Source organism: Dermacentor silvarum, chromosome 4, assembly GCF_013339745.2.
Source record: "Dermacentor silvarum isolate Dsil-2018 chromosome 4, BIME_Dsil_1.4, whole genome shotgun sequence".
Lineage (NCBI taxonomy): Eukaryota > Metazoa > Arthropoda > Arachnida > Ixodida > Ixodidae > Dermacentor > Dermacentor silvarum.
In genome coordinates this window covers 132,860,248-132,875,675 of record NC_051157.2, presented here as the reverse complement: position 1 = coordinate 132,875,675, position 15,428 = coordinate 132,860,248, and the positions used below count along the sequence as shown (strand labels likewise).

Sequence of the window (15,428 nt, the reverse complement as noted above, 5' to 3'; positions counted from 1 at the left end):
AGTTTCTTCGGCTACACGGGTGCCGTCAGCTTGCCAAGAAGGAAACTGTGCTTAAGAGAACCATACGAAGATCGTTGTGACAGACGCGCTATACACAGGAAAAGCGACTGTCGTAGCAGGAGCACCAATCATATTTAGCCTGAAGGAACTCTCTGGTTTAGCAGCATGACGCCCACAACCACAAAAACACTTCGACGCATTGTCAATCTCCGCGTCTCTACTTCCTTCTTGGCTTATAGGACGCGGCTATGTTTAATAGTACCAAGAGCCAAGATTTCCCGAGAAATCCGATCCTTTCTATCCTGAGTGCAGGTTCCGACGACCACAATAAAGCTCGTATACGTTTTTTGTTGGTTTGTCTCTTTGCTCGTTTCGTCATGCCCTCTTGCACCACAAGCTCGAAATTTACCAAAAACGGATGACCCCCGTAGCGGTACAGAGGTGACGACAGAGTCGGGCCCTCGCTATTTGCTCAAGGCGCTCGCGTCTCGGTAGTGATTCCTTCTCTCCGTCTTATAGCAACGGCTGGAAAAGCCGCGTGACGTGTCGCCCGCCGTCTGGTTATGCACGCGTCGCTTTGGGCTCGCTTCCAGACCGATGACGAGGACGACGTTGTAAAGCGTTCTTCCGTGTCAGCTGGCTTCGCAATGCCTCGGCGATCTTCTCCCGCCGCTCCCACGTGTATATGCGTGCCGGCCATTTGCGTGCAAGTTGCGCGGAGCGCAACTTACATATGTGCCTTCGCCCCTCTGTCCCCGGGGCAAAACCGTTTCTCCCGAGCAGCGGGGGCATTCCTGCGAGAGGATCCGTTCCGGGGACCGGGGAACGGGGCAGTCATTGCATGGACGCTGGGGCCATCTCCTCAGAAAGGGAAGAGAGGGGGGGGGGGGGGGCGTATACAGGGGGCGCAGCGCGAGGCGACCACCACCGCCCCCAACAAGGTGGCTGCATCTTCAAGGATCCGTAATTAAATGGGCGTACTGCCACCGCCGGCGTCATTTGTCCTGTGCTCGTGGCCGTCGCGACCTTGAGACTGACAGCCAGAGCGCGTCCCGCTCGGTGGCTGGTTTAAAAAGCCACCGGCCGGCATGGGTGAGGCCACTGCCGTCTCGCACACCGACTCAGTTCGACTATCAAGAGTCCCACAGGTGAGTGAGCCGGCCCGATTTCTTCGTCTTCCAGCGACCGGGCACTCTTGGAATCCAAACCGCCAGCGTGGATCGTGGATCTTGCATGTCACGTTGAACATGGGACGCTCACCCAATTTATGTGCCGGCGTCGTCATCGATCACACTTGGCGTTCAGTTGCCTTCGGCCTACGTGCTCGCTACATGGAAATTTCTTTGTCTTTACTGCCCTCAATTTCGAGCACACGCCCGTCATGTGTGAAAGGTTACGTTTTGAGCCTCGTGTGATCGCTCATTTCTCAGCCCGCGATTCATCATCCGAGTAATATGATAATTTCAATGGTGGTTCGTATTACAAGATTGAGTGCCGTGCTCTGCGAGAGCACTTCTTCCAGACGCGGTCTCGAAAGATATCTGGTAGTGCTGATGGACAGCTGCCGTAGAATAGCTCAGCACCTGTACTCGAACGCAAGGATCGTATTATTATTCGTAATCCTCATAGGCATGTCCCCAACTGGCCTCACGTATTCTAGTGAACATTGTAAATGTGCGCATTCGGAACAGTGGTGATTACATGCTCATTAATAATTCGTGCGTGTTATCTTCTTGGTACATTCACGTACTAACACTCCACTCGGTGTAATTTTTCATTCAGTGCAACAGTGCATGATTTCATTGCAATAATATTGTCATACTAGAAGGCCGATGCCGAAATGCATTGAGGGAGTTTCAGTATATTCTTTGTGGGCAATGCCGGTGAACCCGGTGTTTTCTTTTGGCTTCGTTTTGAGGTACATCTGTATCTCATGTCATACCCTGCCCAACTGCTTAGTAGGAGCACGATTTGAAGTTTGGTGTGAAAAGTGACTGAGAGGTGTATGCACTAGGTGTACAAATAACGCAAGATAAATTTATCTGCGCGAGTATATCCTCCTTGTTATAAGGCAAATTATATACGATGACTATACGAGAATTTTCAAAGCGGTAAGCTTTTCTGTTTTTCGGGGAAGTTACTGCGGCTGCAAATTTGAAGAATTGTTTTTCGCGGAATACTGCAGCTGCGCTATTGCATTCAATAGTGGTATGATCACAAACCGTCAGAATCATTCCATATACAGTGCAGATTATCCATAGATAAAGTATTTTAACGCGACAGCGTTAAGGGCCCCGTGTCGCATGAAATCCCGCGTCGACGTAAGCGCCGGCATTGGTTGCGGAAATAATCATGCTGAACCACATCACCCCGAACCAGCCCGACCGGGCAGGCCCTTCGGGTGGCGCAAGGCGTTAGTAAAAAAAATATTAATTTCTCAAAGTAAAATTCCTCAGAAAAATCGTAAAGTGCAACTTAACCACAACCTACAGAGGTGATAGCGTCGGAATGTCATTTGATTATATGAGAAAAAAAGCCTGATAAGCAGCCAGGGATCGTTGAATGCTATCGCGTTCCACTCTTAAAGGCGAAGCTTAAGCGTCCTCCAAATTTTTTAATGTTAAATATTTGAGTTCTACTTTTCCTAAAGCAAGATTTAGAGAAAGAAATCAGACTATGAAAATATCCGGGAGACAACAATCCAGTTCGTTACCCTCCACTGACGTAGGGGTAAGAGGAGGCAGAAAGAAAGGAAAAATCACACGCAAAATTCTACACAGCTGCTACCTAGCAGATTTTACAATATATCGCGCATTCTTCAGATATGAAGTTCATGTTTAATGAAGGCTCTTCCCCATATTTTAAATAAATGTTCACAATGTTGCTCGCACTAGAGATCCGAGATCGCATTCATCCTTGAATCCTTTAAAACTTAATTTGTGTGTTATTTTCCTGCCTAATTGTTTGCCCTTCCAGAATCACATACAGCGTGCGGGAGGTATATCTGTTTTGTAGCATATATGAATAGCGGCACATCAAATGGTAGTTTAGTTATGTTAACCTATGGTGAAAACTTACTGAACTACGTATCATGTTGTTTTTCTCATGTCTCTACGTAAGTGGTTCATTTGCATGCTACCTGCTACTCAAGTTCCCGTGAAAAAAGAAAAAAAAAGGATCGATGGCAGAAATAGTGTTTCAGAATCGGCGAGTAACGCATATAATGTCTCACCTCTCACACATGGTCCTATTTATTGCCGACGCAGGCTATAGCACAATGAACAGGCTGGTGGTAGCTCTCTTCGTCGCGGTCGCCGTGGTCGTTATCGACCAGGCCCGCGCCGGCTACCTTCTCGGTGGCACTGGTGGCTACGGGGGCTTCGGCGGATACGGCGGGTCTGGTGGCTACCGCGGCTACGGGGGTGGTGGCTACGGCAGCGGCGGCGGCGGCGGCGGCTATGGTGGCGGTCTCGGCGGCTTCGGCGGTGGCTACAGGGGAGGCTACGGCGGCGGTGGCCTCGGCGGCTACGGCGGTGGCTACAGGGGAGGCTACGGTGGCTGGTGGCTTCGGAAGCGGAGGCTACGGCGGTGGTCTCGGAAGCGGAGGATACGGTGGTGGTCTCGGAGGCTACGGCGGAGGTCTCGGAAGCGGAGGCTTTGGAGGTTACGGCAAGGGCTACAAGAGCTTCGGAAGCAGCTACTCCAGCGGCTATGGAAGCAGCTACGGAGGCAGCTATGGAAGTGGAGGCTACGGTGGCAGTGGAGGCTTCGGGTGAGCATGCAAATTCTATGGACGAAAAAACGCTAATTTGGTACGACAATTTTAAAGCACAAGACTCGACTTTTCTCATAACACGCAAATATTAGACACTTCATCCAACTCAATGCCATCACGCCAACCTAAAGAGAAAGCACAATGATTTCTTGGCAGTTTTTGAATGCATTCTAATTTTAGCTTTATAATCGAATGACTGTTAGATACATTTTACTTATTAATGATATAGACATTGTGGAAATAATATTGCTGCGAACGAATTCTAACGTTATTTTCTTTTACACACAGATTACAGGGTTCTTAATTAGCCCATAAAATGCTTTGGTTCTCAGATCGACAGATATCCTGTGAACGTCAGATCGAAAGCCACATACAGATTTCTGCGGTTTAGCCAGAAAATTCACACGTGACTTTGCGCTTGTAGTTAAAGACAGGAAATAATTTTCAGCATCATAAACACACAGACAAAAAGAACTTCGCCATCTTCCGAACAGACATGATGGTATATTTATGGTATAAAGAAAGTGCCTAACCTTTCATCGAAATTGTATAGAAATATCTTGCTGTCTAAATATTAATTACCGTTTGAAACAGCAGTGTTATCCCGATAAGGCGGCAAAAGTATTCCTCTGACCTCAGTATGACATCTCGAACGTCTTACTGGCAGCCTTATAGCGTTTTTTTTTTTTTTTTTTAACGAAATGTCATTGGCAGTGCATAGACAGGCTTGAGGCAGGCATATGTTCTTATGCGCGCTGGAGTACGTACACAACATAATCGCTCGCATTTCGTTAATTTTCTCCCCGGTGATTCATTTTCACTATTACATTTTTGTAATAGACGACGGTTGCTTTAAAATAAATTAACGTCAGACATCAAGTGGACTCGAACTGCGCTATCTTGTTGGCCTACTCGCCATACTCAGATGCCTGGGGCCAGTTTGACGAAACATAAGTGTAGCCAAAAAAAAATGTCCGCCAGGGCCTACACTGAGCGAATCATGTGTAGCTGAAGCGTAGCTGATGGCACACCTATGCGACTAATCAACGTGCAGCATTAGCAGTATGCGCTCATTTTACTGGGTATACACGCGCATAAAAAACAACGCTTCCCATGGCATTTCTGCAGCAAGAGGTTGTGAGTAATTAAGGTCGCCTGTTGTCTTCATTTGCAGCCGCGGCTTCGGTGGTGGCAAGTACGGAGGAAGCGGATGGTGGTGAAGCAAGTACACTGCTTGCGTGACAATGGAAGATTCCGAAGCGTCAAAGGAGTGAGCGACATGAGTGAATTGGACTGTGTGCCTGGTTGGACCAATAAATATTACTGTTCCTACTATATGCGTTCGTCTGCCCCGTTGACTCTTCGTTGTGCGATGTTCAGGATGGTCCACTATTGCAGGGAACACCTGAATAGCAACCAAGTTTAACTAAAAAGTAACAATTCTTCAAGTTTTTTCTTTTTTTTATGGAATTCTCCTCGCACGAAGCGTCAGGCAGACATGCATCCATGCCTACAAAAAGTGTCTGCGGGGATTTACTTAAAATCTCCGCTGTAAGCGATTGCGAGACAGTAAATGGGTGTTCTCTTTAACAGTAGACTGTGTTGTACACCATATTTGCACCGTCCTTTAGTTCCTCTGTGTCCCATAATCGCCTTTCGAGAATAACGCTGAATTTTGTTCGCGCGTGGGATGGCCCCATCATTTATCAAGCTGGATGAGCAGAGAAGCAAGTACAAAGAACATGGTCAATTTCTAATTTCTTGTATATTGGTAACACATAAGATAACCGCATAAATTGCCGAGCCGTGCGCCTGCAGGTAAAGCGGTACAGCTGTTACAAAAGAAAGTGAGACTAAGACGCCCTAAGCTTTCTGTAGATATTTGTTAGAAATACAGACATTTTCCTTTTATGTTCTTTAAACCATGCGCTTTTCCTCAAGGGCATGGTTTACTGCGACTGGATATGTATTTTTCGTTGAGGCAGTCGCTCCATTATGTTTCGAGCGGACAGATGAATGAATTTATCAGCATTCCCTTTTAAATAGTCATAGCTGGCGCCACCCAGCCTGTTACTTTAACTTTCCTGTAGTGTTTATTTCCGGCCCTTAAGATCAATAAGCAATCGAAGCTTAAGGCATTTTCTTGCCCAAAAAATCTTCTATATTCCATTCTGCGTGCTCCCAAGTTTTATATCCCCAAATTTCACAACGTTTCGTTACTACTTTTCACCGCAGATCAAGTCACCGAAGTTTTTTCACTATCCTTACAGAAGTACTAACATTACATTTCCGACTTTTTTTTAAAAATGTCACAGTTTCGCCCTAAGGGCGAAGCAATGAATGCGATAGCAACACAGCAATGTCATACGAAGTAAGGTGAGCGGCTTTGGTAGGAACAACACGCAGAACTGTTGTCGACGCCATCGGCGTTTTGCCCGCGTTCGCTCAAAATGCGTGCGGCGTTGGTGACTGTTGCCGGAGCCTCTGATATAAATAGGCACTGGTAAGTGGTTCTTGAGGGAAAGGGAAAGGTTGGCGCTATCTTCTGCAGCCCTTGAGGGAGCACGGCTCAGCGCCAAAAATAGGCACTGCGTGCCGCAGCTAAACGTCGCCTCCCTTCCCTCCCCCTCCCCCACGGCCTCTCGCTCGTTGGAAGAAGGCGCGTTTGCTCTACATACATGGTGATTGTGAAGGAGAACAGAGACGCCTACTTCTGCAGCCCTTAAGCGAGCACGGCGCAGAACGCGCGTTTGTTCTCCGCCGTGCGTTCACTCCCCGTGAAAGACGCGCCCCCCAATAAGGCACTTAACCTCGGAACCAAAAAAAAATGACAGCAGATCCACGAGGTGAATGATGATCTGTGGGCGAATCTCCGGAGGGAATCATCGGATCTCCCGCTTAAGGGGACGCACCACAAACGCGTTAGAAACGTGCAGTACTCTCTAGTAAGGGGGAGCGGCCACAGCGTCTTACGCAGCCATTTACACATGCCGGAACGTGCACCGCGTTTGCCGACGCCATCACATGACTGCTGAGAGAGTATACTCCCCGTATTCATAAACGCTCCTCGACTTGAACTTGACTTGCCACCGCCTTGGGCAGCGCGTTCGAAACACGTTGAAGGTAACGTGGAGAGGCCACAGCGTCTTACACCAGCTTCTTACACGGGCCGTAACGCGCTAGCACAAACGCGTTAGAAACGCGCTAGAAACGCGGCCTTTCGTTAATGTTGGGCATTTATAGCCATCGTGGTGCGTTTGTCCATGTCCGCTTCGTGGCGTAGTGGGCTAACGCCGCGCGCTCGGAAGCGAGGGGTCCCTGGTTCGATTCCGCGCTACGGACACAACTTCGGAATTTTTTTCTCATTTTTCTCAGACTGGTTACACACTACTACTACTACTACTACGGGGACGGAACGGGTGCCGCTATAAGGAGCTTCGCCCCTAAAAAAGAGTGGCAAACCTCAGAGCAGTAGTAGTAAGTGGCTTTTAAAATAAGAAAAGCAGATAAAGGTGCAGTACTGTAACTGTATCTCGCTAAGAGGTCACCTCAACAGTCCTAAACACTTTCTTGTATGATAATAGCATTTCTGAGAGCCAGTTTTAGTTGAGTTTACCAGATGAGATCCATGTGTGGCGACACCGTGGGTGCGCATAAGATGATAACTTGGGAGCACAGCATCACGACGTTTCAGCCCTCGCCCCGGTTCTCTCCCTCGTGCGCACACAGCTACATCCACCCTAGCAACGAAGTTGCAGGCTGGATATATGCAGGCTGGATGAAGGACGGTCGTCCTTCAACGAAGGACGACCGACCGAGCCAAAGCTGGGGCCAAAACATCGCGACGTTTTGCTTCTACCTGAATACTTCTGTATCATAACGTCACGACGCGTGCACCTCCTGGTAAACTGGTGCTTAGAAAGTAAAGTATTTAGGCTGTTCTGGAGCTTGTCAGCACTTTTTCTGTGGTTCCGAAGTCGAGTACCTTCGTTTCAACATAGAGATAAAGCTTGTAGGACGCTTAAGCTTCGCCTTTAAAAGTGGAACGTGATAACGCTATCCGGCGCCATTGACGCCGACACCAACACCGGATTTTCTGCGACACGGAGCCCGGTAGAAAACAATGGTGGGCCGGTCCCGGTGGAAGTGCAAGGCAAAGCAATGGCTCATACCCCCATAAGGATGAGGTTACAAGCAGTGACTCGCTAATGGTTGATACCCCCGTAAGAAAGAAAAAAGGGGTTTGTGCTTGAGTTTCCGCTTAACAGAATTATGGTTTCTCGTATATTCCAATTATTTTCTTGGATATTCAAATTACAATCCGAGGCTATCATGTCTGTATATTGTGTGTAAAGCACACTCTACCAATTTTCTTACGCATTTTACTTTGAGAAATTCAATTAGTTCAGTAATGACTCTGCGCCACGCGGAGGGCCTGCGTGGCAGTGGTTCGGGATGATTTTTTCTGACGGAACACGCCGGTGTCGGCGTCCGTTTATGCGACACGGGGACTTAACGCTTTCGCGTTAAAATTCAACTATGTAATCCCAGTGCTCTTTTAACAAACTAACAAATCATAACTATTTTCTTGCCCTAAAGTTTTTTGCATGTATGTCCAATTTTATGTGAAACTATCTCTGCGCCACCAATTCCGCCACCGACTTTGTAATAGTTTCAACCACACATTCATCAACCTTTTCCTTAGTATATTTAAAACGAATGACGACGGGTGGGGTAACAACGGGTTGGAAGGCGCCCGTCAGAATTGATTCAATTAGTGAGAAGTGCTTACAACAATGTACCGTGTTAATGAATTTACTTGTCTAGTCCCAATCGTCCCGGAAATACGATTAGTGGCCCTTCTCAGAGTTGTTGCTCGTGCGTATAGAATGCCTGAAACAAAGTGGACGTTTCGAATTCAGCGCTATTTATTTATTTATTTATTTATTTATTTATTTATTTATTTATTTATTTATTTATTTATTTATTTATTTATTTATTTATTTATTTATTTATTTATTTATTTATTTATTTATTTATTTCAACATACTGCAGCCCCGAAGGGCTATCGCAGGAGTGGGGAAATACAATACATAGAAAAGCATAACAAAGAGGACTGAACATCAATGATTAGTAATATACAATAAAAATTCATCGAGTGGTAAAAATCTTGCGTAACCAGGAAGAGCATTCCACAATTCTATAGAACGGACAAAAAAAACTGTATTTAAACGCATCGGTACGATATTGAAAAGTGGTCATATTCAGCTCATGGTGATGTCTGGTGGTTGTAGGTCTAGCAGGTGTGATGTATTTGCTAAGTAGGGGGAATCATGGGGAGTTTATTAGAGTATAAAGGAACTTCAAGGACTCGACGTGAAGACGGGAAGAGAGACTCGTAAGTTGAAGACTAAGAAGATGGGAACTGGGTGAGAAATACCTGTCAGAGCGACGATAAATGAAGCGTACAGCTTTCTTCTGGACAGATTCAATTTTCTTAATATCAGATATTTTGTGTGGGTTCCACACGACAGAGCCATACTCCAGTATTGGACGAACCAGCGTTTTGTAAGTGAAGAGTCGTGTGCTAAGTGGGGCTGAACGTAATGTGCATTGCAAGTAGTCTAACCTTCTAAGCGCACGGTTGCACATGAGTTCGATGTGATGCGACGAAGATAACTCCTGAGTGAATAGAAGACCTAGATATTTATACTGTGAAACATCTCCTAGACGGCAGCCATTAAACAAATAGGTAAATCGAGAAGGAAAATAACGTTTGGTAAATGACATAGATACAGTTTTTTGGAAATTGATTTGCATCTACCAAGTCTCACACCATGATTGAAATGATACAAAGGAATCATTAAGGATAATGTGATCGTGAGGAGTTTTAACCGTACGGTACAAAACACAATCATCTGCGTATACGCGGATTTTAACAGGAATAGTTCTTGGCAGATCATTTATGAAAATCAAAAACAGAAGCGGACCTAATATTGAACCATTGAGGTACGCCAGACGTTACACTGCAAGTGGAGGATTGATAAACGATAAAGAGTACGCGTACTGAGACTAATTGGATAAAAAAGAAGAAATCCAGTTAACTAATGCTTGGTTGTTAAGAATAACAGTGAGCTTTCTTCAATAGTTTGGAGTGTGACACAGTGTCGAAAGCTTTTGAAAAATCTATAAATATTGCGTCAATTTGATGACCTGCATAGGGAGCCTGGATGATGTCAAGATCATGAAATAACTACTGGGTATACCAGGTTTTTCGTTATAACCTTAATAGTTATTTTTATGAATTACTGTTACAAATTAGGGTTATTCAAAGAGGCCGACATTACTTACACGAGAAACCGACATGCAGAAATGACCAACAATTTTTTTGCTAGTTACCTTTCCAACTAATTGTGTTAGCGCACACATTTTTTTATTTACTAATTGAAGCCTGTTATTTCTCAAGGCACGCCACATGAAATTCGTGTTGAAAATATGTTACCAGCACTGAGGCAGGCACCCTCAAACTTACGATGACATGCAATGTTGCACCAGTGATATTACAGCAGAATAATTTATGTAATGCAATACAAATTTACCCGGAACGCCAAGGTATTTCGCCGTACAGTTGGGCTACGCTTATCTCGGAACTTGTTCCTGTCATATATATATATATATATATATATATATATATATATATATATATATATATAGTAACTGGATTTTTCAATGGGCCAAGCGTATTTAGGAAAATCAGAAGTACAACTTCGCGGTTATCTTAGGTTTAATATTTTCCCAACAGTTTCGGTCGGTGGACCGACCGAAACTGTTGGGAAAAGGTCGGTCCCTTGAAAAGGTCCCTTGAAAAAGGTCGGTCCATGGACCGAAACTGTTGGGAAAATATTAACCTAAGATAACCGCGAAGTTGTGCTTCTGATTTTCCTATATATATATATATATATATATATATATATATATATATATATATATATATATATATACACCGTTTTTTATGGCCGCCGCCATTGCATAGGCAGTGGCGCCATCTATGGGCAGTTGACATGCTGGCTTGGGCGAACGCTCGTGTTGTATGGTGGGGATGCTCGGCGGCAGTTTCTGGTGTTTTTTTTTTTTTCGCACTCGCGCGGTCTATTTAGCATGCAATGGCGTCTTCTACGTGGGGAACTGTCTCGTGAGGCGCAGTAAATGGATTTAAGTCTGGATTAATTAAGCGGCTGGAGTTGCTCTGCTTGCATTAAGGCGGACGGAGCACCCAGCGCGATGTGCGCGCGTTTGTTTGAGCCTACAATCAGCCTCGGCGATCAGTTAGGTATTTCTGAAAGCTCGTTTCACGAATTTTACCTTACTACCGAATTATCAGCACTGAAATTCTAAGCTCTAGTTTAGTTGCAATGAGCAGTTACGAAACATATGACGATCCTAACAACATACTGTTCTGCTGGAGAATAAGTTGTGCTGTTTGCTTTGACAAGCGTTCAAGACTGCCTTGTTTGCTCAGCAAGGTTTCTGCCCACGAATAAAATAGTTTGGTTAATAATAACCGCGTACAGTACAGTGTGAGTCACACTTTTGAGTGGTCGAACGACCAGCTGCAGACTGCGCGAGCGTCCGAGTCAAGTGCTGCGCTATAGATGTTATTGTTCTATATAGCGCATGGTCCAAGTGGTACAAGCTAGCGGTATGACCATGCGAAGTCTTATTGTGGGGTTATCGCGTGTTCTTTCTTTATTTTTCCGCAAAAGAAGAACATCAGAACATTTATTTATTTATTTATTTTTCAGTCTCGTAAGTCCAGCCCTCTACGACGCACTCACCCACCTTACGGAAATTTTGTCCTTATAGATAGCTGTTAAGCTATTTTTATGCGATCCCCTTTGTATAATGTGCCTCACACGGCAAAAAGGCAATGCCGATCGAAGCGCAAAGCTTGTGTGTGTCACGTTGGTTTACCACCCACAGTGCTCGCTGTGTTGAGCCGTGCCTTCGGCATCATACAGGAGGCTAACGTAGACATAGTAATTTGAAGTATACTGGACTTAAAATGCTTGATAGCGATACCGGTGGCTGATGCAAATGTTTCATAGCAATTGGCGCTGAGATGTTTCGATGTAAAGTTGGCCGTACATGAACACACCCTTATGTTTTAGTTCCCACGTCAAGCGATCAGACAGTGAGAAGATTTTTCAATTCACAGACGCCTGTTCTGTTCGTCGAGTGAAAACCGTTACATCCAAAATAGTTCACTACACATACCCATACCGCGGCTGGTGACGCGCACGTCACATTTTTGCACAGCCAAGCGAAATTTCTAGATACTGTAGCTACTGCTGCACCTAAAGGCTACACGGTATAGTTTTTCGACGACCTTATAAGAACTGAAATTCCGTGAATTGCACTTAAAACTAGCTGAAACACCTCCAAATCGTTCCGCAGCGCGCGACCGGCAACAATTAGGCAGTTTTAGTTTAGCGTGGTTACCGGAATAGCGGGCGTACCGGAATAGCGGGATCGAAGTGCGCATGCGCAGAACGCTAACCGACCCATACCGTTTACCGTGCGCACGCTATTTCTCAGAGTTAACGTTACCGTGTTAGCGTGGTGTACGTAGTGTACGTAAAACATGGCGGCGGTCCCGGTCGCCCGCTTCGAACTGAATTTGGCGTTGTTTTTGTAGAATTCACTTCGTTCGTAGCAAATGACTGCGTAAACGGCTTTTGCTTAGTCTCATGCTGCTTCGCCGAGAGAGTGTTATCGCTAATCTTGAGGAATTTTCGAGATCGCTTCTCGTTTCGAACGCGCCTAAGCCTAACGAGAGAAATTTTTTTCTGAGATGCGAGCGCCATCTGTCGCTAAAGTTGGGAGATAGGCGCGACGACGGCATATGGCCTCTGAGATGAGAGGATTTCGGAGGCTATGGTAGACAGCTTGTACTGCTTGTCTGTTTCGTTGCAGATCGACGGACATGTGAAGTAAAAATACAACGCGCTCCTGGCTTCCATTGCGCTGCCTATCGCACTTTCCGGACGCACACACACATAGAATTAGGTGCCCTGTGTATGCGAAATTCAAAGCGTAATGGAATAGCGTCCCGCACATAAACTACGCTATCACGCTATACTAAAACTCTCTTTCTGCAAAGTTCGTTTACGGAACGGTAACGCTATTTCCCGTAACCCCGCTATTACGCTAACGCTAAACTAAAACTGTCTATTCAAGCAGCGCCGTGCCGGCTCGCACAAGCCAGAGAGGAGGAAAGGCTCGCCTCAGGTCCTATCCACCTCGCTCAATGAAAAGGGCTATTCTATTGCCCGATGAAAAAGAAAAAGGGAAAAGAGAGAGAGAGGGAGTGAGAGAGAAACATAATCAAGTAAAACCAGAGCAGCTAACCAGACGCTCATTCGGTTTATTACCCTGCAATGGGGGAAGTGGATAAAAGGGTGAAATGGAAGAAAGTCACGAGAGAGCACCCGTGCCGAGCACATTCACAGGCGCACACAAACCATGTAATGGGTCACAGAGACTCGTCGATATGAGGTACTGTATACTCGCGGACAACTTTCTGTGACAATGAAGGCAAAGCTAAGGAGGCAAAGCGCGCACAAGTGAGAGCGCTTCTGAAAAGAGTCCAACGTTTAAATCCACGTTAGTGTAGGCTGTAGAAGAGAAAACATAAACACCTTATTAGCAACAATTAAGTAAGACAGAAGACAGTGTAAAAGCTTGCATATTTTGCGGCTTTTCCCTTCACCGTCTGAGCAAACGCGAGACCGTCGCACTTGGAAGCTGCGTCGATTCAGCGGCTGTTCCGAGCAACCAAATGCACCGTCAAACGCTGCCGGACTGCTAGGCGCGGTGACACGTGCGCAGCAGCCACGCGCCCGTAGCTTTCCCTTCATAGCCACAGAAAGTTGTCCGCGAGTATAACAATACCCACAGTCGCTTTCTGCACCAACATTTTTTCGTGCAAGTAATGCCCGCCCCTCCGTAGAATCTAGCTCAAGGACTCGAATTTAAAAAAAATTCCACAAAAATAAAAGTGATCATACCGTATTTACTGAAAGTAGTTGTTTCTCGCTTACAATAAGCTTCTTCATTTGCGTCCATTTTCGAAAAGCATTACATGTATGTAAGTTTGCCTGTAAATAAACAGTAGAAAAATGCCAACAGGACTTTTTTGTCATGTGGACTTAAATCTTAAAGCTTAAATCCGGCTACAGAGCCGCGGCTTCAGTTGGCTTGTGTTTAACGCGTTGATTTTTCATTTACTAACGTAAAAACCAGTCCAATGTGCATTCTTAATTAAATGAACGCTGCGGATTACGGTTATGTACATATATTTTGGCTCAAATAGTTCCACGCTTCTGAAATCTGATGAAACAGCGGAACTCTACAAGCGCGGGTGTGTACCGTAGTGGGTACAATGCTCGCAATCGGACCGTGAGTACCCGGGCTCAAATCCCGCCTCTCCCTCTCTCTTTCTTTCTGTCTCTCTCTTTCTCTCATGTGCGTTTCTCTTTCCTTCTCTCTCTCTTTCCTTAAATGTATCTCTCTCTCCCGCTCTCAATTTTGTTCTTTCTCTCGCCCATAGCAAGTTCTGTTACAATCGTTGGTACAACCATGGTCCCTCAATACTTTTCTGGTCACGAAACTCCGCTGTCACTCTATGGGAGAGCTTGATATGTCGCATGAAGCCTCCGCGCTGCGGCGCCACCGCAGCTGAGAGGCCACCTTTCCCCGTGTTAAACCCGGAGGAGACTGCAGATGCGGCCGGAGTGGGCTGAAAGTTTGGACGCGTACTTTATATTTGTGATTGATTTTTAGGCAAGATCCGAATTCAGGCATTCTACAATTGCAGTGGGACGTTCGCCTGACGATGCCGTTCAGGTGTTGTGTGCCGGGGGGCCGCTCCGGGTACAAAGGCACTACCAAAAGGTATCACTATTTTGCATGCAGAGTGTTCGTGAGCACTTTCAAGAATTGGAAGCGAGCCCTACCACGGCAAGAAACGGACGATTTCAGCTTCGAGTCCAACCATGTGCGTTTGTGCGCAAAGCACTTTGATTCATCTCCGTACGGACGATTTCAAGATAAACCGTGACACCGTATCGTTTCCGAGGGACCCAAGCCGCGCTTCAGACCTACTTCCCTTCCTTGTGTTTTGCGACGGCCTGTGTGTGCGTGCGTGTGCGGGCGCGCGCGCGCGTGTGTGTGTGTGTGTGTGTGTGTGTGTGAGTGTGAGAGAGAGAGAGAGAGAGAGAGTGTGTGTGTGTGTGTGTGTGTGTGTGTGTGTTGTGTGTGTGTGTGGTGTGGTGTGTGTGTGTGTGTGTGGTGTGTGTGTGTTGTGTGTGCGTGTGTCGCCTGTTCTCAGTCGCCTGTTCTCAGTCGCCTGTTCTGTTGACAAGATTTCTTTCATTTATCGATTGCAAATAACATCGGTGCCCATTAGCACCTCTATGAGAACAATAGGCACATATAAAAATTTTGTTCTGGTTTAAACAATACAATATTTATGACCTAGAACCATGATTGCACTGTCCTGTGTGTTGATATTTATAGACGGCAAATTATTCGCATAGCCACTTAGTTTCAGTGCGTGCCTATGATTCGGCATGCTGATAGCAACAACTATGAG

At 45.9% G+C, this 15,428-nt stretch overlaps 1 protein-coding gene across 1 annotated transcript; it reads left to right on the top strand.

Moving 5' to 3' along the window:
• The first annotated feature begins 920 nt into the window (after positions 1 to 920).
• Positions 921 to 5,201, top strand: LOC119450638 (one cut domain family member 3-like). The gene is made up of 3 exons (XM_049666556.1): positions 921 to 1,148; positions 3,267 to 3,772; positions 4,950 to 5,201. The coding sequence occupies exons 2-3, from the start codon at positions 3,278 to 3,280 to the stop codon at positions 5,199 to 5,201; spliced, it is 747 nt and encodes a 248-aa protein (XP_049522513.1). The 5' UTR covers positions 921 to 1,148; positions 3,267 to 3,277.
• Positions 5,202 to 15,428: the final 10,227 nt, after the last annotated feature.

Coding starts and splice junctions, on each gene's coding strand:
- LOC119450638 (XM_049666556.1), top strand. CDS start 3,278: ATGAACAGGCTGGTGGTAGCTCTCTTCGTCGCGGTCGCCGTGGTCGTT. Junction 3,773..4,949: donor GGTGGCAGTGGAGGCTTCGG/GTGAGCATGCAA, acceptor CTTCATTTGCAG/CCGCGGCTTCGGTGGTGGCA.